General features: G+C 37.1%; 1 protein-coding gene across 6 annotated transcripts in view; it reads right to left on the reverse strand.

Moving 5' to 3' along the window:
• The window catches only part of LOC109463763 (probable phospholipid-transporting ATPase IF), a 92,308-nt gene that overhangs the window by 41,546 nt on the left and 25,491 nt on the right, over window positions 1-25,271 (reverse strand). For all 6 annotated transcript variants that reach the window (XM_019760616.1, XM_019760620.1, XM_019760618.1 and 3 more), the window contains one exon: window positions 3,739-3,867. In XM_019760616.1, the coding sequence (XP_019616175.1) occupies window positions 3,739-3,867 (129 nt within the window). The remainder of the gene's footprint in view (window positions 1-3,738; window positions 3,868-25,271) is intronic.

The following is a 25,271-nucleotide window of genomic DNA, read 5'->3' on the forward strand; positions in this document are numbered from 1 at the left end:
TGAGAATAAATAATACATAAACAACAGAGAAACAGAGGTACAGAATCCAAACAAAATGTGAACACAAATAAAGTTAGGCTATATACAATTAAGCAGAACAGAGTGAACTCATAACAGATCATAAATGCAAATAAACAAATCTGTACATAAACTTGATAAAGAACCAAGATTTCACAAAATAAATACAAGTACATAAGGTAAATCAAATATAAATAAGAGAAAACAAATGTGTAGAAGTAACAAAAGGTGAGAACTGTTGATGTGTTATGAATACAGGTATTTTCTTCTTTTCCCCCACGCTCGATAAATGAAAGTTGCTAGGTGAGATACACCCTCGTTAAAGAGCCACTTAATTCTATTTTCATCTCTTTCCCATATGATGTCAGGTGATTTTGTATAAATTTTACGAAACATATTTTCTCGAAGATCGTCATAAAAGGGACAGTAAAAAGAAAATGTGTTTCGTTTTCTACTTCATCCAAGTCACACATGGTACACATTCTACTTTCCTCAGGAATTCCCTGGTACCGTCCAGTTTCAATATTGATAGGTAAAATACCAGCTCGCAGCTGCGCACACAATGATCTTTGGCGTTTGGGGAGACACATAGTTACATATTTTTCTATACAGTAAGTATCTTTAAACAGAGCATATGTTCTAAGTTTAGGTTTCAAAAGTACTTTGGTTGCCCAGTCTTGCTTGTATAAGTCAAAACGCTTCCCTTTAATTTGCCTAATGTCACCCCTCAATGTGTTAAGATAAACATGTTCTTGCTCAACTTTACAGAATATATCCTGGACATTTCTACTCCAGGGGCCATGGTTTTGAAAGTCCCATAAGAATACTTGTTTTGTAATTCTATCATTTGACATATTGATAAGTCTATTCCATAAAGCGATTACAGACCCCTGCTGTCTTATTTCACAGGGCGCCCAGCCCATGTCCCCTGTTGTAGCAAGAACAGGTGCAAATCTGTGCACCCCTAAAAACGCACCTAATTGCTCTGTTCTGCACCACTGAACACTTCTCAGTTGTTTTGTATCCCCAGACACCAGCTGCATAGTCAAGGATGGGACAAACACACGCTTCATAGAGTTGTGTGTATGTGTAGTAACCCAAGTCTTTTAAAACCTTGACTTTACCCAGAACCCCACCTAGAGCTCTCCCTGCAGCCTCTGCAAGAACAGTAGTAGCTGTATTAAAAGACAGGTGTTCATCTAAGAAAAGACCTAAATATTTGTACCGGCTCACATAATCAAGTTTCAAATTTCCAAATCTAAATTCATGGGAACTCCTTCTTACTCCTTTTTTCCTGAAATGCATTATTTGTGTTTTTCCTTGATTGATCATGAGCCGCCACTTAGAACACCAGTCATTTACAATGTTTAGCAGTTCCTGCAGTTCACTTTCATTATCTGCCAATATAATAATGTCGTCTGCATACAGCAGCAGACTTAGAGTCTTCTCACCAAACCTGACTCCCAAACCAGAATCTTTGACATTTTGAGCAAGGTCATTAACATACATAGCAAACAATGTAGGAGATAGTACGTCCCCTTGCTTTACTCCGAAAGGAGTGGGGAACCAGTGTGTACGGTAGTCATTCACCTCTACACAGGCTATTGGGGATTTATACAGAGATAATATATTTTCGAAAAATTTCCCATCAACGCCCATTTGGATGAGTCTGTAGGCTAGAAGGTCCCTGTTTACCCAGTCAAATGCTTTTTGAAAGTCAATAAAGCAAGCAAAAGTTGACTTTCCTTCTTCCATTCTGGCCCTAATCACCGTACATACTGTGTAAATGTGATCAATGCAGGCTCTACCTTTACGGAAACCGTTCTGCTCATCTTCAAGTAGATTTGAGCACTCTAGATACTGGGTTAACCTGTTGTTAAGAACACTTGAGTAAAGTTTATATACAGTACTCATTAAACTAATCCCGCGGTAGTTTAAGGGAACATTAGGGTCTTTCTTAGATGACTTGGGGATGGGCTTAATTATCGATTTGTACCAAGCAGAGGGTATGATGCCACTTTCAAAACAGGTTTGGAAAAGAGTATGCAAAATATGCAGAATGTCTGGTGCTTTCAGCATTTCGTTTGAAATTTCATCTATACCCATTGCTTTTCCTGTCTTGGCTGCTTCCACAGCTGCTGTGACCTCACTAAGTGTGATTTGGGCATTAAGGAATGGGTTCGGAGAGTACGATACATCCTTCATCTCATTTTCAAGCCGATGTTTAAGAGCACAGATCTCTTTGAAGAAGTCATCATCAAATACACCTTCAGCGTTATTACCAGCAAATAAGTTGGAGAAATCTGATTCCCATCTATCCAGAACTGACTTCACATCTTGTATCAAGTCTCCAGATTCATTTACCACTTTCATAGGGATTTTAGTGCTTCTTTTTGGACCCAACTTATTTACTTCGTTCCAGAATCGCTGGGGGTTATCAGTTTTTAAACACTCTAGCTCTAATACCATTCTGGGCCATAATAGAATGCCTAGGTCTGTTTTTATTTTTAATTTTTTTTGCCCGCCCGCTCCATTATTTTTCTTGAAAAATCCGTTGACCAAGAAATTAAATTGGTGTGGCCTTAGTAGCAGCCTACAAAACTGCTTTTGGGAATGCCACTTTACACCTACATTTTGTACCTCTCCTCAATCAACATAGGTGCAAAAAAGTGAACTTGTAATCTTTGAGATTTAATTTATTTACCATTCTTTAGTGTACAAGATGATGTCCACTAATGTATCTATTTTGTACAGGTAAGGCCACACCAATTCAATTTGTTGCTTCTCGGATTTTCCAGAAAAAAAATGAAGCGACAGGGCGAAAAAAAAAAGGCCAAGGCACCACATGAAGGCCGGAAATGTTACAATATCAGCCATGAAGTGAACATACCAGGCTAGATTTTGAACTTTTAATGAAACAAAATTGCATTGTTACATTGAAAAACTTTTAACAACTAAGAAAAGGACTTTCTTCAACTGTTGGGGCCAAAATATGTCTTTCATTGAGCATTTTGCAGTTGATTAACATGTAGAACCCCCCCAATTTTTTTTTTTGCAAATCAGAAAAAAATGGACAGGGTGAATCCGAGAAACAACAAATTTTGTACACCAAATTTTCAGGTCTGGACTTTTATACCTTAGAAATAGTTTTACAGGTACTTTACCGATATGCAACTTGTAAATAAGCAGACAGATATGACTCTGTAAAGTGTTTGCTGTACCTTTGAGGATTTTATTGTGTTGTCAGGATATTCCTCTGGTGCTATATAGTAACTAACTTGTGCATGCTATTTAGTGATGCATACCTAAACCCAATTTTAGGTTCAGGTCCGGATTCAAGTCCAGAGGTTTAGATTCAGTTCCGGACTTGTAAGTCCAGACCTAAACCCATGGCATATACAAAATTGCATGTTGGCAACCTTGCAATGTTGTCTGAAACGGTACTTGACGATGCCCGATGGCAATGTTTTCTTCATTTTGCAGCAAAGATTTTGCAATCCATGGAAGGTTTTAGGTGGTTTGGAAAGAAATGGGGTATGTGACATGGTTTTCTATGGTAATAAGTCCGGACTCGGTTCTTGACTTTTAGGTTTTTTTGGACTTGAACCTAAACATTCTTACAAGTCCAGTGAACCGGTATGCATCACTAATGCTATTCAGTATGTAACTTGTAATAAGCCATAAGAAGACAGATATAACTGTGTAAAGTGTTTGCTGTACCTTTGAGGATTTTATCGTGTTGTCAGGATATTCCTCTGGTGCTATATAGACCTCGGTGCCTGCCCATGGTGCCTGGCGGTTTGCTACGTAAATTGTACGCGACTCTCCTGGGGGTATAGCCTCAAGGCCCTGTAGATGGGACAACAACAACATTAGTCTCACAAACTGAAAAACACAATAAATTTTGCTACTCCCTTTTGGGATACATCTTTATAGCAAAGGACCCGTAGACTGGAAACAACATCATCAATTTAGAAAACTGAAAACATAAAAAAAATATTATTCAAATCTTTATCAATTTTTATAGGCCTGGGACAACATTAGTCTCAGAAACTGAAAAACACAGTAAATTTTCTTACTCCCTTTTGGGATATATCATTTAGCTTTATAGTAAAGTATTCTGCAGACTTGGAAACAACATCATCAATTAAAAAGAAAAAAACGAAAACATAATTATCCATATCTTTATCAGGAGGGAAAACATTGGTATCAAAAACTGAAAAACACAATAAATTTTCTCACTCCATTTGGGATACATCATTTAGCTTTACACTAAAGGCTCTGCAGACTGGAAACAACATCATCAATTTAAAAAACTGAAAAACATATCCAAATCTTTATCAGTTTCTATAGGCCTGGGACAACATTAGTCTCAAAAACTGAAAAACACAATAAATTCTCTTACTCCCTTTTGGGATATTTAGCTTCATAGTAAACTTAAGGCTCTGCAGACTGGAAACAACATCATCAATTTAAAAAAACTGAAAAACATATCCAAATCTTTATCAGTTTCTATAGGCCTGGGACAACATTAGTCTCAAAAACTGAAAAACACAATAAATTCTCTTACTCCCTTTTGGGATATTTTAGCTTCATAGTAAACTTAAGGCTCTGCAGACTGGAAACAACATCATCAATTTAAAAAACTGAAAACATAATCCATATCTTTATCAGTTTCTATAGGGGCAACATTAGTCTCAAAAACTGAAAAACACAATAAATTTTCTTACTCCCTTTTGGGATATATTATATATGTATCATTTAGCTTTATACAATAGTAGTAAAGGCTTTGCAGACTTGAAACAACATTATCAATTTAAAAAACTGAAAACATATCCAAATATTTATCAGATTCTATAGGGACATATTAGTATTAGTCTTAAGGGCCTGCATAGGAAAGAACAACAAAATCATCAATCTAAAAAAGCTGAAGAACATAAAAAAAGTCTTAATTATCATATAGGGATATGTCATAATAGTCTCAAGGTGCTACAAAGGAAATGATCACAAAAATTAAGATCCACCTCTTCTGTGTTGTTTTGACTCATTGCTGTCAAACGTAGAATGGGAAACAAACATGCACTGTTACTGTAACACTCCTGATAGGCATTTTTATGTATTGCAAGGGATTCGTAATGCATAAATTTTGTTGATAGTCTGGAAAGAGAGTTGTATATTCATTAGAACTTCAAGTAAACAATGACAAACAACACATTTCAACAAGCAAGGAACAAAAAGACCCATGCAGACTAAGTATTGCTTTTCATATAGCAAGTCAAAATCAGGCCTTGAAATAAACTTTTCTTCCTAAATTTTTCTATTGTCCCAAATATATCCCAAAGTGTGTAGTTGTCTCAGGATAAATTTAAGTGGTCAGTGGCCATTGGACCACCTATAATTTCAAGCCTTGAAAGTATAAAAGCCTACATTAAATCAAAACAAATTTACTGACATCACAACTATAATTCACTAGATGGTAGTTATTAATATTATCAGATGAAACTGTAAAAAGTTACTGTATAATCGTTATCAAAGTAATCCACGTGGACAATAAAATTTATGGCCAACACTCTGAGGACTCGAAAAACCACTATATGTCCAAAATCATAACTAACATTCTTATATAACAATAAAGTAAAGTATCATTTATTGTCTCCCATCTACAATAGAAGCCATAGTATCAAACTGTCCATAAAAAATATTTGATGATGGACAAAGATTAGTAATCGTAAAATAATGGCCATCATCAGATTCTGCAATATTTACAAGCTACCACATTTATCCACTATAAGACTTGGTTCTTTTTTAAGTAATTTCTTGCTTAATATAATTGCCATAGTTGATTCTAATCTGGACTAGGCCAAAAATTTAGTCATTTTCCTTGATCCTCTTATTAGTTAAGCAAAGATCTACTAACACCATTTTGAAAATTACTAGTCTAAGAAAGGTAACATTTGCAAGTGAAATGCGTAAAATTATGAAAATATCTTCGCATATGGTCTACTCTTTTAATTCTTACTCATTGACAAACACAATTCATATATTAACATTATATGGTCAGACAGGAGTCTAAATCCCTCCTGCTATAAAATTGCATCATGATGTAACCCAACACTAGTACTATAGCTAGTTACCATGGCAACAGACACAACATTGGTTATTTTATTTATTTATTTTATTTTCCGTCATTTTTATACAGGGTAACCCAATTCAGTGATGGCACTGCTTTTCAACGGGGCCCTGTATTACACAGCACAATACAACAATCACATACAAATAATAACATTAGCATACAAAAATTATACAATAAATAATTATAATGGCAATGATAATAACGAAAACAATAAATAAATTATAATGGCAATGATAATAACGAAAACACAGTAATTAACCAATAACAGTAATAAATAGTGGTTCAGGTCATTGAGGTCACTGTTAATGGAGAAGAAGAAGAAGAAACTGAGCAAAAGCAATATGTTTTCCTTCAGTTAACATAATTTATAAAAAAAATCCATCTATAATCACTACTCTTATCATGAACAGTTAGAGACAACCCAAAGGATACGACAAAATATTCCTCTTAAAAGAAATATTATTAAGAAGTCAGGCTTCGACAACCTAACAACATGCCCAGTCAGCATTTATATACATTTTGTACTGTGTAAAGCTATTACTCCCAGTACTGAGATCTATGTGGCACCGAGCCATTTGGTCTGTGCATAATCTTTCAACATGCAAAGTAAATGTGACAGGGGAGCATCCAACTTTATCAAATACACATTCCCTTAGAAACCCTGAAAACCTGCAAAAAGTTATCAAAATGGAAATTTCTTGTCTTATGTGTGGCTTGGTCTAAGCTACATTGTACTCGACTGTGTCTTACTTGAGCGGTAACGGAGGTTACAGAACTTGGCGACAGGTATGAACCACCTCGCACGACGTACAAGAATTGTGACAGGCTATAAGAATTAGAACAGAAATATATTATAGAAGAAGTCAGACTACTACAACCTAACAACATGCCCAGTCAGCATTTATATACATTTTGTACTATGTCAAAGCTATTACTCCTAGTACTGAGATCTATGTGGCACAGAGCCATTTGGCCTGTGCATTATCTTTCCACATGCAAAGTAAATGTGACAGGGGAGCATCCAACTTTATCAAATACTCATTAGCTCACCCAGGCCATTATCTCCCACAGCATTATCACGGCACCATCCCCTGATAAAACTCATTTTCTTCCACTTCACCTTGATTACTTGGCCGGAGAGGGAACCGCAGAATAACTCAGCTGAGCTGAAGAGACCACAGAGTGCCATTAAAGGGTGCCATTGAAGTGGCATTAGGAAAATAGTCAGTAAAATGGGGAAAATTTGGCAGCTGTTTCAATCTGTTGTTAATGTTAACATTGTTGTAGATTTTGCACAGTCCTTTGATTTGCTCTTACATCAGTTATACACAAACACTAGTCCCAGAACATGGGATTTTGCTACTGTAGTCTAGGTAAATTGAAGTGGCATTAGGAAAATACAGTAAAATGGGGAAAATTTGGCAGCTGTTACTGCTGTTAACATTGTAGATTTTGTACAGTCTTTTGATTTGCTCTTACATCAGAGAATTATTATTCTGTTACACAAACACTAGTCCCAGAACATGGGATTTTGACACGGTATTTAGTCTAGGTATAAAGGGTAGATTGATATAGTGGCATTAGAAAAATACAGTAAAATGGGGAAAATTTGTGTAATTAGTCCCATTATATAATAGAATGCCTGGCTCTGTTTTTTTTTCGCCCTGTCGCTTCATAATTTTTTTCTGAAAAAATTGGTGTCGAACATTATCAGGTACATTTTGTATGACACTGTTACAATGTTACAATGGTTGAAGTGAGGGGATCGATAGAGGTTAGACAGGTCAGGCACATTATACAAAATTCAGATAGCTGGATGAGGTCTCCAACGAAGATTTCAGACAGCATCTGCTGTCTCCAACCAATGTTTCATACAGCATTCGCTGTCTCTACCAATGTTTCAGACAGCAGATGCTGTCTCCAACCAACGTTTCAGACAGCATCCACTGTCTCCATCCAACGTTTCAGAAAGTATCCGCTGTCTCCAACCAACGTTTCAGACAGCATCCGCTGTCTCCAACCAACGTTTCAGACAGCATCCGCTGTCTCCAACCAATGTTTCAGACAGCATCTGCTGTCTCCAACCAAATGTTTCAGACAGCATCTGTCTGCTGTCTCAAACCAATGTTTCAGACAGCATCTGCTTTCATCAGTCACTGTGAATGAACCTGAGTTCGGTGAACTCCGTTCTAGTTAGGATTAATCCACTGAACAAATTGCTGTCTAAACCTGTTTCATTTTAAGCCAACATAAGTCACCCGTGGTCTTCATTTATTGTGGAGGAATGGCACCATGCCCAACACACTTTTTACCAATTACTGTGACATGTTGTGTGCACAAAATGACACTGGTAGTTATCATTAACGTACCTTGCTAATATTAATTAACACTAACTACAGGTCTCTAGCTCTGTTGAAAAATCGTCAAATAAATATGATACTGTATAAAGTTCATTCTGTAAAAACTCAACAAAAGATTGCTAAAATACACACTTCATTATGTTTACCGAAGGAAAACATATTGTTTTTGCTAAACAGTGACCTCTGATGACCTGACTGAACCAGACTGTCTCTCACCATGGTAACTGGTGTTGGGTTACATCATGTTGCAATTTTATGGTACAAGGGATTTAGACTCCAGTCACCATATGTGTGAATGTGTTTGAGTAAGAATTAACAAAGCAGACCATATGCGAAGGTAAACATTATGCATTTGCTTTAAATGTTACTTTTCTAGTTCAAATAGAATTATGCAATTCTAAATCATGAGAAGTATATAAAAAGTTGTGCTAAAATATTATCTACTGATGTACATTAAGAATAGACTGAAATGTTATTCCATGATATGTATTATGAAAAAAAATCTCAAATTCCATTGAATTACATATATTATAGAAAGTGCTGAAATGCCATCCAATGACATGAAATATGGAAAATGTGCTTAAATTGCATCCGATGATATATTAAAATATGGATCAAAGCACCGAAATAATGTCAAATGGATCTTTTTCCTTTGTACCTATAGAACAACTTAAATTTTCCTCCTTTTTCCTTTGAATCTCCACCTCTATTACTGCATTGTCATATGAATTGCTTCCAAAATCCAGACCGTTGGCATTTTAATTTTGGTCATTTAGACGTGACAATTGCAAAATGGCATTCGATGTCTCCAGGCACTGGACAGACGCCAAAGAATTGACAAATCAATTTGGTGTTATTAACATGGATGGGGAATCAGTCCCTTACCTGCCATAGGGATTTGTCACGCAAGTGACCTTAATTTTCTAGAATCTGTTGAGTGTGCCTGTTTTGAGACACCTTCTGAGCGAATTTCTGTATAATTCTGCTTACAACTGAAGACATAATGTCCATTTGAAGCAAACTAACTTAAGGCCACACCAATTTAATTTGTTGTTTCTCGGATTTGCCCTGTCAATTTTTTTTCTGATTTGCAAAAAAAAAAAAGAAAAAATTGGGGGGGTTCTAAATCAACTGCAAAATGCTCAATGAAAGACATATTCTGGCCCCAACAGTTGAAGAAACTCCTTTTCTTCCTAGTTGTTTAAGTTTTCAATGTAACAATGCAATTTTGTTTCTGTCATTAAAGTTCAAAATCTATTGTTTCAATTATAAACCAGCCTGGTATGTTCACTTCATGGCTGATATTGTAACATTTCGGCTATCATGGGATGCCTTGGCCTGTTTTTTTTTTTCGCCCTGTCGCTTTATATTTTTGCTTAAAAAATCAGAGAAGCAACAAATTAAATTGTTGTGGCCTATAGAGGCTAACTATTTTCATACTTATCAAATTATCAATAATATGATGAACTGGAAGATTAGCATGAAAAGTGTTTTTGTTTATTTCCTTCTATTATTGTTTTCTTTGATTAAAATTTGGTTCATTTAGTAATATTTATCTTTTAATCATGTAGTATTGGGAAGGGCCAAAAATAAACCACCAGGTTTCAGGCCCTCCCATGCATGTTTATTTATTGTTACATTTTATTTTATTTGTAAGTGCAAAACAATAAATAAACAAATAAATAATTAATTTATTTTCATATTGTTCTCTTTACCGACAAATCAATCATAATAATCCAACATAATATGTCTAAAATTCAAAGCAACAAATCTATACACAATTTTTCAGTTCTTTTGTTAGTAAATGAATTTTGGACTTGATTTGTCATTTGGTACTACAAAATGTAATCCTTAGCAATCCCCAGTAAGGGTTTATCGACCATGACATTGAGCTTTACAGGTCAAATCTTCCCCCTGACAATTAGTCAGAAGTGACTCATTATTGAAATCCATATGGGCACCAGATAGACCACACTCGAAAAACACATTCAACCTTCCAATAACGCACCTTCTCCATGTTGTTACCTGTTTGTTTTCTATGTTGCGAAATTTGTATATATTTGTATGTGGAGGGATTAATATTAGTTGTCCTATATTTCATTTCAATTTTATTTATTTACCCAGGGTATATGTAAAATATGTCGCCGCAAGGGTTTTTTTTCAATGTTCCCTGTGGGCATACATTTACAAATTATACTTAAGTAACAAACAAGAAAACAAAGTTACAAAATAACTTAATTTTTTTATATAATTATATGCTACCTATTGAAGGGGTTAATATTAGTTGTACTTGGACTTTGGACATTATTTTGTATCATATATAATACTAATATCATGACTTTAGGCTCAAATTTGATTTTAGGAACTGAGCCATCCTGTGTTTGTTTGTTTGTTTGTTTGCGCGCGCAGTAAAATCTAAATTTTGGGATGGAATTTAAATTTCAGCTAAATGTATAAAGTCCACTCTGTCCATTTTATGTTAGTTAGAAGTGACTCATTTTATACCAGCTGATATTAGTGCCACAACCAACACACTTTTTGTATATGAGACAGCAAACAGTAGCTTGTAGGTTAAAACTGTCAATGACAAACACTCAACGAAAGATCCATTCAGAAAATGTTCCAAGATGTGTAATCTTCTTGGTGGTTCTCTGATATTGATTCTTTACTTGTACCCATACTGACTTTTATGCTGTATCCAATGCAAATTTCATGCTTGGTGAGAGCCATAACAGGAAGACGTTTAGAAAATCAGTTTCAAGATTGGAAAATCACTTTCCCATAAGGCAACCTGTGCACAAAAGAAGGTCATTTTACAGGGGCGTCAGGACCCAATTCATCTCTGAATCTATCTGGAAAATGATATCCTCACGATTATCAGTTGGCTCTACCGTCCCCCCCTTGCCTATCCAACCAATCCTTCCTGAGAAGATTACTACCAATCCGTCACATAATGGCTTGTCATTTTCGAAGATTACAAAAGACCCATCCGAGTGTTGCAATTACAGAAATATAAAGAGCTTTTGATGTCGCGTAGCCACTTGGACAAAGCCCTGGGCTTCTGTGTCATTTGTTACATCTACCGTTCAGGGCTTGAAATTCATTTTTGGGAATAGGTGCACTGGTGCACCCAACCTAAAAATTTAGAACCATTATAGAACAAAACCTAATAATTATTTATTACAGATCTTACTGATCCTCTTCTGAATCTGAGCTTGAATCTGAAATAGGAGCTAACTTCAAAATCTAAATTCACCTCAGGTTTTATCATTTTTCTGACACTTCAATGCCAAGAATATCCTGTATACTATAATACACTTGACATGTACAAAAATACTCACAGAAATATTTGGGTGCACCAGTGCGCCCACAGAAAAAAAATGGGTGCACAGCTTCAATTTTGGGTGCACTAAGGTGCACATGCACCCAGTATTTCCAGCCCTGACCGTTCTTGCTATAATGGATGACAATCAACGTATTGGTCACGGATGGTAGAGGATACACTTGCATGACGTAGATGACTCCATACTGTTATATATCAGGCCTCGAAATTAACATTTTTTTCCTATTGTCCCAGCACCGTCCCGTAAATAAATTTCAGTTATCCCGAAGTGAGGATGAACTGTCCCAACCTGTTTTTCAGGAGGTGAACTTAAAGTCAGCTTTATTTTGCTTACGTTCTGACTTCCAGGTGCGCTGTAATTGCAGAGTAAATGGAAAAATTTGGGGAGCTTTTTCCAGATCCAAACAAAAGTAGGGCTGACATATTGATGTTGATCGTTTTTCTATTGTCCCAAAAATGTCCCAAAGTGTCTTTTTAGTTGTCCCAGCTTAAATTTTAGTGGACACTGGCCATCGAGGCTGACATTATGATATTGAGTATTTTTCTGTTGTCCCAAAAATGTCCCAAATTGTATTTTCAGTTGTCCCAGCTTAAATTTTAGTGGTCATGCACTGGCCATCGGGGCTGACATTTTGATATTGATTATTTTTGTATTGTCCCAAAAATGTCCCAAAGTGTCTTTTCAGTTGTCCCAGCTTAAATTTTAGTGGTCACTGGCCCCACTGGGGCTGACATTCTGATGTTGATTATTTTTTTGTTGTCCCAAAAATGTCCGAAATAGTTGTCCCAGCTTAAGTTTAGTGGTCACTGGCCATCGGGACATCGTTAATTTCGAGCGGCACTTTGGCTAACGTACTGCACCTGCACGAAACCCATAATGTATTGTGTATAGCACTTCGGCAGAACGTCTCATGTAAGATCATACTCACATATATAAGGTTAACATTGTGTCTGCAGTTTCCAAATGTTATGTGGTAAAAGATATCCTTTGCACCAGGCAAAATTCTGGTGCAATGTTTACCAAAATTTCAACAAAAATCATGAAAAATGGGGCTTTTGTGCAGGCACAGTACGTTCTGCCGACATGCTTTTTCGAGCCCTGTATATCCACAGATTGTCAAGACTGGGGTGGATTTACTACAATGACTCAGCAGCTAGGGGAGGGACAGGAGCACCAGGCAATATAAAAGCCTTCAATAAACCATGCGCTCTAATAGGCTCAATCTGTGCTCAGCTGGTACCAAAGCACCCGACTGTTGAAATCTGGCATTTATGGCAAATAATGCCGAGGCCAGCTTTCAGTATATTACTTTTTAGGCTGGACTGGTTTAGTTTCCTGGTTGAGAAAAACATGATTTAGGAACAGGAAGATCAGAAAACATACTTGTCTATTAGCTAAAAGTTTTCAAGTCTTAGACTATTGGTACTTGACATTGGAAAATAATGCAGAGGCCAGCTTTCAGTGCATTACTTTTAGGCTGGACTGGTTTAGTTTCCTGGTTGAGAGAAATCATATAGGAACAGGAAGATCAGAAGACATACTATTAGGCTATCATAGCTAAAGGTTTTCAAGTCTAAGTTAGACTATTGGCACTTGACATGGCAAATAATGCCGAGGCCAGCTTTCAGTATATTACTTTTTAGGCTGGACTGGTTTAGTTTCCTGGTTGAGAAAAACATGATTTAGGAACAGGAAGACCAGAAAATATACTATTTAGGCTATTAGCTAAAAGTTTTCAAGTCTTAGACTATTGGTACTTGACATGGCAAATAATGCTGAGACCAGCTTTCAGTTTATTACTTTTAGGCTGGGCTGGTTTAGTTTCCTGATTGAGAAAAACCATTTAGAAACAGTAAGACCAGAAAACATTAGGCTATTATAGCTAGAGGTTTTCAAGTCTTAGACTATTGGTACTTGACATGGCAAATAATGCAGAGGTCAGCTTTCAGTGTGTTTAGGCTGGACTGGTTTAGTTTCCTGGTTGAGAGAAACCATCTAGAAACCGTAAGACCAGAAAACATAGGCTATTATACAGTGTAGCTAAAGGTTTTCAAGTCCTAGACTATTGGTACTTGACATGGCAAATAATGCGGAGGCCAGCTTTCAGTTTATTACTTTCAGGCTGGACTGGTTTAGTTTCCTGGTTGAGAAAAACCATTTAGGAATGGGAAGACCAGAAAATATCTATAGGTTATTACCTAGGCAAGAGGTTTTCAAATGTAACAGTGGGGGGTTTATAGGCGCTACCAACTGACCCGGCCAACGGGTCTAGACCTTTTAGCCGACTGGTTAGAGCATCGGCATGTGGACTGGTGCCCGGGTTTGGTCGTGGGTTCGAACCCCGGCCCTGGGAGTTCTGCCAAAGAGTGCCGCTCCAGGGATGTCGAATTCGGAAGATTTGAGGACGAATCTTGAAAAGAAATAGGGGAGTAGTGTAACAGTGGGGGGTTTATAGGCGCTACCAACTGACCCGGCCGATGCGTCTAGACCTTTCAGCTGAGTGGTTAGAGTCTGATGCTGGTGCTCAGGAGGTCGTGGGTTCGAACCCCAGCCCGGGACCAGGGGTTTTTATCTGTTTCTACTTGCGCCTCTTGTTTCTTACACAAATCTTAGACTATCATGGTACTTGGCATGGCAAATAATGCAGAGTACGGAAAAAAGTATGGAAAAAAGAAAGTACGGAAGAAGAAAAAAGTACGGAAAAACATGGTTTCCCAGGGTAATGATAAGATCTAAGTCTGGACAAAACCTTGTGCAACACAACAAAACTGATTTCCTGAGGCCTCAGTTTAGGTTCGGTGGCTGCCATAATTACCACTAGGTGTCAGGTCCCGGTGTGACCACCTGATATGTCTGCCTCCGTGTACGTAAATCTCATCCCATAAACCACTGACAGCGCACTACGTCTTGCAAACCGAGCACTGACGTACGTTCTGGAAATTGCATTCTTCATCTTTCTGCCTGTCAGAATTTCCAATTAGAGCATTGTGTCTGCAATATGTTTTCCTCAGTTTGTAGTTGTTGTAACATGAAGGTGGAAAGGGCTATATATATCACGGACTGGATCAGGTGATGCAAAACTTTGGTATCTACTTGTTTTGCATGCGTTGTATTTTTCCTAAACCGTGGAAGGCATTCAGCACCAAGGACAGGTCTATTTGCTTGTTCAAAAAGAGGTCTAATCATTGAAAGGGCTAGATATATCACAGACTGAATCAGGTGATGCATAACTTTGGTATCTATTTCTTTTGCATGCGTTGTATTTTTCCTAAACCGTGGAAGGCATTCAGCACCAAGGACAGTCTATTTGCTTGTTCAAAATGAGGTCTAATCATTGAAAGGGCTATATATATCACGTACTGAATCAGGTGATGCAAAACTTTGGTATCTACTTGTTTTGCATGCATTGTATTTTTCCTACACTGTGGAAGGCATTCAGCACCAAGGACAGGTCTATTTGCTTGTTCAAAAAGAGATCTAATCATTGAAAGGGCTATATATATCACGGACTGAATCAGGTGATGCAAAACTTTGGTATCTACTTGTTTTGCATGCATTGTATTTTTCCTACACTGTGGAAGGCATTCAGCACCAAGGACAGGTCTATTTGCTTGTGAAAAAAGAGGTTTAATCATGGAAAAACAACATTGAAAAGATTGTTTGCTTTAAAGAATGGGGCAAAACTCTGTTATCTCTTTGTTTTACATGTGCTGCATTTTTCGTAGACTGTGGAAGGCGTTCAGCACCAAGGACAGGTCTATTTGCTGGTGCAAAAGGGCTTAATCACAGAAAATCAACATTGAAAAGATTGCTTGTTTTAAAGAATGGTGCAAAACTTTGGTATCTCTTTGTTTTGCATGCATTGTATTTTTCCTAAACTGTGGAAGGCGTTTAGCACCAAGGACAGGTCTATTTGCTTGTGAAAATAGAGGTTTAATCATGGAAAATCAACATGTTGAAAAGATTGGTTGTTTTCAAGAATGGTATTCTGCAGTGCATGAGCAAAATATTACGTTTCATAGCAAAATATTATGTATTAGAGCACTGTACTAGCACTGAGAGAGAGAGAGAGAGAGAGAAAGAAAGAAAATTATACCTGTCCTTTGTACTGAAATTGGACGAAAAAGAACTGTACTGTAAGTTGTACATGTCCAATTAACAATAAAACAACCCAAAATCCCAAATCAATGATATCGACTGAACGCAGTGAAAATTTACTGTTCCATCTTAATCTTAATCGAACCTCATTCATCTCTTCTTCCCTTTCAAAATATAAAGCCTTTTGTGCATGATATTTATCACACGGAGATAATTAACAGTATGTAGCTCTTTTGACAATGATTTTCATAAGTCATTGATTAATGATGATAATATAACAAGAGACTGACTACTAGAATGCTCAGCTGCATTCCAATACACTCTGCCGCTAAGAGGTCTACACTTTTGTTTCACATAATTGAGTTATTCGTGTGCTAATTTATCATTTTCTACACCAAGCATGAATAAAGCAACCAACTGTAGCAAGCATTCAAGTTACAAAAAACAGTCATGTACAGTAGCTGTAAGTGTTAAACTCTAGACAAGTTACTTATCATGACTCAATTATAGTACAGTCTAAGCTGCCAAAGTGACCACCTCTTCAAACTGGCCACGGAATCCAATGCAATTTTAGAGCGGTAAAGCTGGAAATATTCCGAATAAGGCAATCTTTATGATATTTACACATACTGCTTCACATCAGCACATAATATTGAATCAGTATTTCATACTTTGCACTTTTAAAACTACAGAAACAAGCCCCAAGATTCAGTCCTTTATTTCTGGGTGGTACCCTAAAAATCAATCCGGGTCCTTTAAGTAACCGTTTTTCGTCAGAATTTTGTGCATTTTTGCTCCATGAATGTTGATATACATTGGGATAGTGTTCTTTCAACTCAGTATGTAGATAAGTGACTAGAATATTGGCTATAAAAAATTTGCTTTCCAAGCCCTAAAAACTGCACTGGATGCCTTTAAGCCCAGCATTATTATAAGCAATGGTGATCCAACATACCAAAATCAAATTGTGGCGTCGGGTAGCCTAGTGGTAGATCATTCGACTGTGAACCGGGAAACCGGAGTTCGATCCCGAGTCGTACCCGGGACATGTCTGGACATGCGCCCGACGTTGTGTCCTTGGGAAAGGCACTTCACACGACTTTCCTCACTCCACCCAGGTGTGAATGGGTACCTAACTTCAGTTTGGGAAAGTCATATTGAGGTCACCTTGTGGCGCCGAATGGCAGCCACACAGACCCTTGCAGCAGTTCCACAAAAATGTATCATATTATGTGTACTATTATGTGTATTATTACCACTTGTATCATCTGATTGTAAACCCTGCATCAATTCAGCACTATAAGTCTGTGATTGCATGGGTGATGTTTGGCCAATAAACCATCACATGCTGGGAGGTTCCAACATGTACCTCCAGTACAACAATAATACGTGCAAGCATATGCATGATCCACCACACTGCATTAACCTATTGATCACATGTGCTTCTTGAATGAACAGCCATTTTAGATATAGATCTAACCTCAAATAAGTCGAACCCAATTCATCTGACCTATATGTTGTGCACGCTATATGAGCATGACACACATGTAAACTGCTGTGAATTTTAAGAACTCGAAGCACGTGCTACAAAACACTTCACAAGATAGGACAGTTGCATGTGTTTAAACTTTAATGGACATTATGAATTGTATTTTTAAGTATGGTGGCCTGTGTTGTTATTTTGTGGCAGTTGCTATTTTATCATTAGTTAAGCTACAACAATTTTATGGATGACATCCTCCGCAGACTCCAAATCTAATGCGAGCGGGCAAAAAAAAAACAAGGAGGGCCGAAAAAACAAGGTTCCTACATTTTAAAATTTAGACTCAATCATTGTACAAAAAAAATTAATGGTTTTGATTCAGTGGGAACATCACTTACATTGTATACACAGCCAGCATCACATATTACTGCATCAAAGTAAGAAACAAAACATTAAATCAGAGCCTTGTCTTGTCTTCTTTCTTCATATTTATCTGCCACCCACCTTCCGGCATGGCAACAGACATCTTTGCTCATTTTCGGCATGTTGACCACTGTCAGAAGGCAACAAAATTTTTTTTCCCCCAAAATCAGTCGAAAATTAATGCGTGCGCTCATGTCATCCATAAAAATTACTTGCTGTGGCCTTGTATTGTTGTACTGTATTATGTACAATGTAATGGACCACTGGAATACATGTAATAGCTAAGCTAAATGCTAAAGCTAAATATATTAATGTGGATCCAAATAAAGTCAAAGTCAAATGTAATATATCTATATCTACTAGGCAGAAAGAAAACATTGACTCAGACTTGCCTAATTATATAGTTTCAACCACAAGAATTTTGGGTAGCCTCAAAAGTTTGGCCATGTGGATGCTTTTCCATATTCCAGAGGATATGTCACAATTGCAAAACATTATTCATTATTTATTGACTAAAATTTACAACCCTGGATTTTTACATTTTGCTTAGATTCATTTCAGTGTGACAGCATATTAGACATATGTTAGGCAATAAAAAAAGACGTCAATCACAAGGATTAAATGAAAAAAACAACAACATATATGTCACAATTGCAAAACATTATTGACTGAAATTTACAACCCTGGATCTCTCAATTTTGCTTAGATTCATTTCAGTGTGACAGCAAGTTAGACATGTGTCAGGCAATAAAAAAAGACGTCATTCACAAGGATTAAATGAAAAAAAACAACAACATATATGTCACAATTGCAAAACATTATTGACTGAAATTTACAACCCTGGATTTCTAAATTTTGCTTAGATTCATTTCAGTGTGACAGCATATTGGACATGTGTTAGGCAATAAAAAAAGATGTCATTCACAAGGATCAAATGACAAAAACAACAACATATATGTCACAATTGCAAAACATAATTGATTGAAGTTTACAACCCTGGATTTCTCAATTTTGCTCAGATTCATTTCAGTGTGACAGCAAGTTAGACATGTGTCAGGCAATAAAAAAAGATGTCATTCAGAAGAACTAAATGACAAAAAAACAATTTTGGGGACTGACTGGTTAAATGAAGTGTTACATGTCTTGGCTGTGTGCCTATAGACCAGTAACATATTATATAGGTTGAATCAAAATACAGTCAAACCTGCCAAGGAGACCACCTCTTCAAGCAGGCCACCTGTCCATGGTGACCGCTTTTTCTTGGTCCCCAAAAATTTCCCCATTGACACAAGCATTAAGCAACCTGTCCAAGATGACCACCATGCAATCATATTTTGCCCCAGCCGCCCCCAAGAGTTTAGGAAGGTCCTTTTTTTCCAAGTTGTTACAGTTTTTTTTCATCTATCTATGCATTGGTATGATTAAAAGTTCAAAATTCATTGTTTGAATATTAACCAATCCTTTTGTATTGGCTTCATGGCTCCTTCCATAGCATTTAAATTTGGGGCTATGAATGATAGGATGCCTAGATCTTTTTTTTTTTCCCTGTCACTTCATTTTTTTCTGAAAAAATCTGAGAACCAACAAATTAAATTGCTGTGGCCTAAGCAAACTATACAAACTAAGATAACCTTTTAGCTTCTGAATATCTTCAAGATGGTACTTCAAACACCCTTACTTACAGTGTACATCTGTTACTAGTCAGATGAACTGCCATGACCGGTCACATGAACCCACTACTGGGAACCAATGTTCAGACTATGAATTAATTTATCTGAGGAGACATGAGTGCACAGTATTAGGGGAAATAAGGAGCGGTTTTTGCAGCATTTGAAGCTATCAAAGCAGTTCTTAAGTAGAGTACAAAATATAGATTTATATACTGTGTCACAAATTCACAGTAAAAAGACGACCATATAGCAAAAATAAAACCACTGTGACATCAAATTCAAACATTTCAAGATACATACAGTCACAGGTTTTGTCATTCCTCTTGTTTTTTACATGTACATCTGTTCAGATACTTTAACCTTCTCCCTTCTGTATTATTATATAATGTTTTATTAAAATGTAACTATAGTCTTACTCTTAGTCCTAAAGTCTACCTCCATGTCAGACTCTGTTTTGCATCCTTTTTGTCTCGTCTTTGATGTCTACAACAAGCTTCCTTGGGAAATATTGAAGAGGACACCACAGTTTTATATCAAACTTCAAAGCTCGAAATCCAGATTTTGGCAAAAGACCAAGCAACTCCCTAGAAAACTGCCTACCATATCAAAGCTTTGGACAGAAGACCCCTGCTGGTGGGTAGTACCTAGAAGAACCGTAATGCAGGCTTTAAGTTGACCATTTTCCTTGTATGAAATATGAATCATATTTAGGCAAGACCAAGTAAATTTTATGGATGACGTCCTTTGCAGACCCTAAATCTAATGCGAGAGGGCGAAAAAAAACAAAAAACAAGAAGGGCCCTAAAAAACAAGATGCCTAGATTAGAAATATACTAGTAGGAGACAACAAATGTTAGGACACAAATTGAATGAGGCGACACAGTGTAACAAGCAAGAAGTCTTTTATTCATCATCAAAACAGGTGGAACAGCAGTTGTCGTCCTGTCCTGTTTTCGCGTTACGGGTTTCACGTCTGCGGCGATTTGCGGCACTGTCGTGACTCTTTGGTCATAGTTACAGGAAGCGGAATTTCTTGTTTTTTTTTCTAGGAACAGGCCAAAATCAATGCGCGCGCGGACGTCATCCATAAAATTTACTTGGTGTGGCTTTACTGTATGTGCAAGGGTAACAGATTGGTAGTATCTGATAGCATGTCATGGCACAGGTGCAGTCATATTTAAAAAAATGAGGAATCATAACAGTTGAAATGTAGACCGCACTTCATCTAGGCTCGGCAGTTTATGGAGAAAATCAGTTCTCCCGGCACAGTGTCACAGTGTGGTTGGCGTAAGGCATTTTGCGGGGCTAAGATTTAATCATGATTAAATGTGACTGTAATCAGCGTGGTACGAGATTGAAGCTGGCGCGTCTGGTCGTTTGGATCTTTATCACGCCGAATCAATACGTTGTTAACAGCGCCGGTTCTGCGGTCAATTTTCTACCTTATCAGAGTTTGGACGGCGCGCGCCCCTGCCATCATACCGTCCTCCCCTTCTATCAAGTACACATTGGTATAGCGGTGAACTTCGGGGGACCTCGTGATAAATATACGAGATGACGCACGACAAACATTGAATCAGATGTTATCATTTTTTCACAGAAAATTATCAATTAAAAAAATGAAGGATGGTGATCATCGATATTGATGTGATGTAGACATAGTACGTCCCATGTCTTTTGACACATGAGGCAGTCAGAATTTGTTTGTTTGTTTGTTTCAGGAACCCACAGTTAGTGACAGTACACCACTACTCTTCCTGAGTCCTCTTACAAGTTACACACATTTAAAATACAGTTACAGTGTTCCAGCAAGGTTGGTGATGTTGACAAATTTTAAAGGTAAAATTTTTCTTCTAGTAGAAGATTCACTTGATCTGTATGTATTAGTAAGTAATAGCTTTGGGAAAAGTAATGCCTGTGGAAGAATTAGAGAGGGATTGCGCTGGGTTGTCCTGAACTCAGGGCAAGGGCAAAAGTGGCTAGAGATTGGGTTTCCCTGAACTGCTATGGGCAAGGGCAATAGTGGCCAGGACAGGTGGCATGGCGGGGTAAGAACACTAGTACTAGTGCAGCCTGCAGCTGCGGAAAGGACCCATGGACCATCTAGCACCTGATGTGCAGCTGCAGCTGCAGGCATGGACCCACCTGCATGGACACAGACTTTTGAGAGGCCAACAAACAGCACAAAACTGGCTGGAGAGCCATTATAGTAACCAGCTATGATCATGATTTTGTAAGTTTTATGCTATGTGCAAAATGCCTTTTTGCTTCTAAACCAGGGCTATGAATGGTAGTCAGTAGTCAGTCCAGAGTCAACGATCAACCGTAGACAATAATAATTTACACTATTTTTTATAGTGTGTGAATGATACTTTGAATTCATTTTGAACACCATGATTGTAAAACATTTTAATTGTTTTTTTCTCAGGAAAGATTGCTGGATTACTCATCAAACACACAGTATCCTACTATCACTCCAGACAAGATTATTTGACATCATCTCAGTGAGAAGATTGGAAAAGGGGAGTATTATATACATGTAGTTTTATAGTGTGCGAAATACACTTCATTTCATACACCATTGTACAATATTTTTAATTGTTTTTTCTCAGGAAAAGATTGCTGGATTACTCATCAAAGACACAGTATCCTACTATCACTCCAGACAAGATTATTTGACATCATTTTGGTGAGAAGATTGGAAAAGGGGAGTATTAATACATGTGGTTTTATAGTGTCTTAAATACACTTCATTTTGTACACCTCTGTACAACATTTTTAATTGTTTTTTCTCAGGAAAAGATTGCTGGATTACTCATCAAACACACAGTATCCTACTATCACTCCAGACAAGATTATTTGACATCATCTCGGAGAGAAGATTGGAAAAGGGGAGGCTCTGATTGAAACTGTTGATAAGAGGCAGCAGTATTGTGAGATAAAGCTGAGTAGAATCAGACTAAGGTGGCAATTGCGGTGACTTCAATCGCCATGGAAACACTGCATCAGGCGGTTCCTGGCCTCATCAAGACCGCACGTTTGCAGAGATTGGCAATTACATGTCTGGCCAAGTCAACACAGTAACTTCCCTCTAGTACTGTGTACCGGTTTGCTGGAACTAGTTCTGGACTTTTTGTTCTGTACGCAAACTCTTTCAATTCAGGGATTTCCATCCCTGCTGCAAGGTTTGCTTTTTGGTGTTGAAATAAATAAAACTGTAGTCAACAAGGCAGACAATAAAAATCATTGCCAAGGACTTGTAAAAATGCTTAGGTTCAAGTAAAAAAAAAACCTGAATCAGTTCTGGACTTACAAAAAAAAAATCATGTCACATTCCATTATTTGTTCTAAACCACCTAAAATCTTCAAATTGCACTGCAAAATGAAGAGAACAAGAGAACATTGCCATTGGGCATAGTCAAGTGTCGGCCTCCGAAAATTATGTGGCCACAGTTTTGCCCAGAGATGCCCTGCAAACAGCATATCTTGCTTCTAATTCTAAACACTGGTAGTACAGTGCTTGCTATAAAATTTTCCCTTCCATATTTTGTATATGCCCAGTGGGTTTAGATCTGGACTTACAAGTCTGGACCTGAACCTAACTTGCCCTTAACTTTTCAAAAATCTCATTTTTGCCAGAATTTAAGATAACTCATTTTGTCACTTGATGAAAATGAGGCTTTCTTCATTTTATTGGTTGACATATTTCATAAATACTCTTTCCAATCCGTCTATTTTAATATTCTGTTCATTCCTATAAACCCTATGGTTTCTTCCTGCTCAAGGAAAGTAGCTTACATTAAAACCCTTGCCATGTTGAGCCCAAACGCTGAGCCGGAACACATCAAATGCGGAAATAACTGGGGCACATGTGCAAAAGACCTTGAGGGTCTATCACCTGATTAAGAAATCATATTATTGAAAAATATTGCGTAAAAAATGCCTTTTAAAAAGGGTTTTAAGGATGGGATCTGATAAATACTTCACCCTGACATGAAAAACTCTTTCTGTTGCTTAGTCTAAGCTTAGTTCCAACACAAAAGGGAAAATTTATGGTGTTTTGTGTTGGAACTAAGCTTAAACTTAAACTATGGATTTTACCAACACATACACAGATGAGCTTTCATTCGAACTCTTTCCATTATAAAAAGGAAGAAGATGTAAATCAAAAAGGTATACAATCTAGCTTTATCACTGCAGCACCCACTGCTCACTGCTAACTCTATTTAATGTCTGTTCGCTGACGTCAACCTGCCAAATCGTGTGTCATCCCTCCCTGTAACAGTGACCTAAGTTAACATAGCGTGGATAATGGCAAGACTTGAAATTCATTTCTGGGAATATAGGTGCACCATACCAGGCCTCGAAACTGACTTTTCTTCTTATTGTCCCAGCACTGTCCCAAAAATAGATTTCAATTGTCTCGGAAAATTTAAAGGATGAACTCAAAGATATGAGCCATGAAGTCAACATACAAGGCTGGTTTATAATCAAAACAATAGATTTTGAACTTTTAAGGATACAAAATTGCATTGTTACATTGAAAAACTTTAACAACTAGGAAGAAAAGGCCTTTCTTAAACCGTTGGAGCCAAAATATGTCTTTCATTGAGCATTTTGCAGTTGATTTTGAACAAAAAATTTTTTTTTTTTGCAAATCAGAAAAAACTGGACAGTGCAAATCCTAGAAACAACAACTTAAATTGGTTGCCCTTCACGACTGACTGAGCACATTGGTCCTCCAAGTTTTTAAGAGTTTCTCTATAAAAGTCGGTGTCTTTTATGACCAGTTTGGGGTGGTGGAAAAGGCATCTGGTTTTTATGAACATCAGCTACCGTTTCACTTATAAACTTTTAAAATAGATTGAAGTGTATTAAATAAAACTCATATTTTCTGCTTGAATGTCTTTTAGATACATGTACATGACTTGTGCACCACTTGCCATGAATTGTGAAGAATAAACCTAGCTTCTTTCATAAAACATCACATTTGTAAACCTACATTCAAATTTCAACAAAAATTCCAGGTAAGGCCACACCAATTTAATTTCTTGGTTAACGGATTCGCCGCTTCATTTTTTTCTGATTTGCAAATAAAAATAAAAATCCAGAATCAACTGCAAAATGCTCATATTGTGCCCTGAACAGTTGAAAACAGTCCTTTTCATCCTAGTTGTTACAGTTATTCCATCTTTCAATGCAGTGGTATTATTAAAAGTTCAAAATTCACTGGTGTGTTGACTTCATGGCTCCTATCGTACCATTTTGGGCCATTAATAGGATACCTAGCCCTGTTTTTATTTTTATTTTTTTTCGCCCGCCCGCTCCATTATTTTTCTAGAAAAATCCGTTAACCAAGAAATTAAATTGGTGTGGCCTAAGTTGAGATAAATAATGCTTGATTTTTAAAAAGTAGACATAATATCAATACACCAAAAAACAGTTACTCACAAGCAACTGGAGATTTTAGAAATGGTCAAGATGTTTCAGGTTGCATCCACTACCTTTTGTCAGTAATTACCGACCATTTCCAAAAGAAATAGTGACTTTGGAAAAATTTGCCCGTATAACGTGTTTCAGGCTCTAAATCATAGGTTTTGCACGGAAAAAAACGTCCAAAATTACATTAAAGGATGGGGTCATATAGTTCAAGGAAGGCCATACGATCTGCAGATGAGGCGCACTTGTCACACATAATATTCGTACTTTGAATCTTTTTTATAATTATATATAATGTTTTGA

The sequence above is a fragment of the Branchiostoma belcheri genome, unplaced genomic scaffold (genome assembly GCF_001625305.1).
Source record: "Branchiostoma belcheri isolate BF01 breed outbred unplaced genomic scaffold, Haploidv18h27 scaffold13, whole genome shotgun sequence".
Classification (NCBI taxonomy): Eukaryota; Metazoa; Chordata; class Leptocardii; order Amphioxiformes; family Branchiostomatidae; genus Branchiostoma; species Branchiostoma belcheri.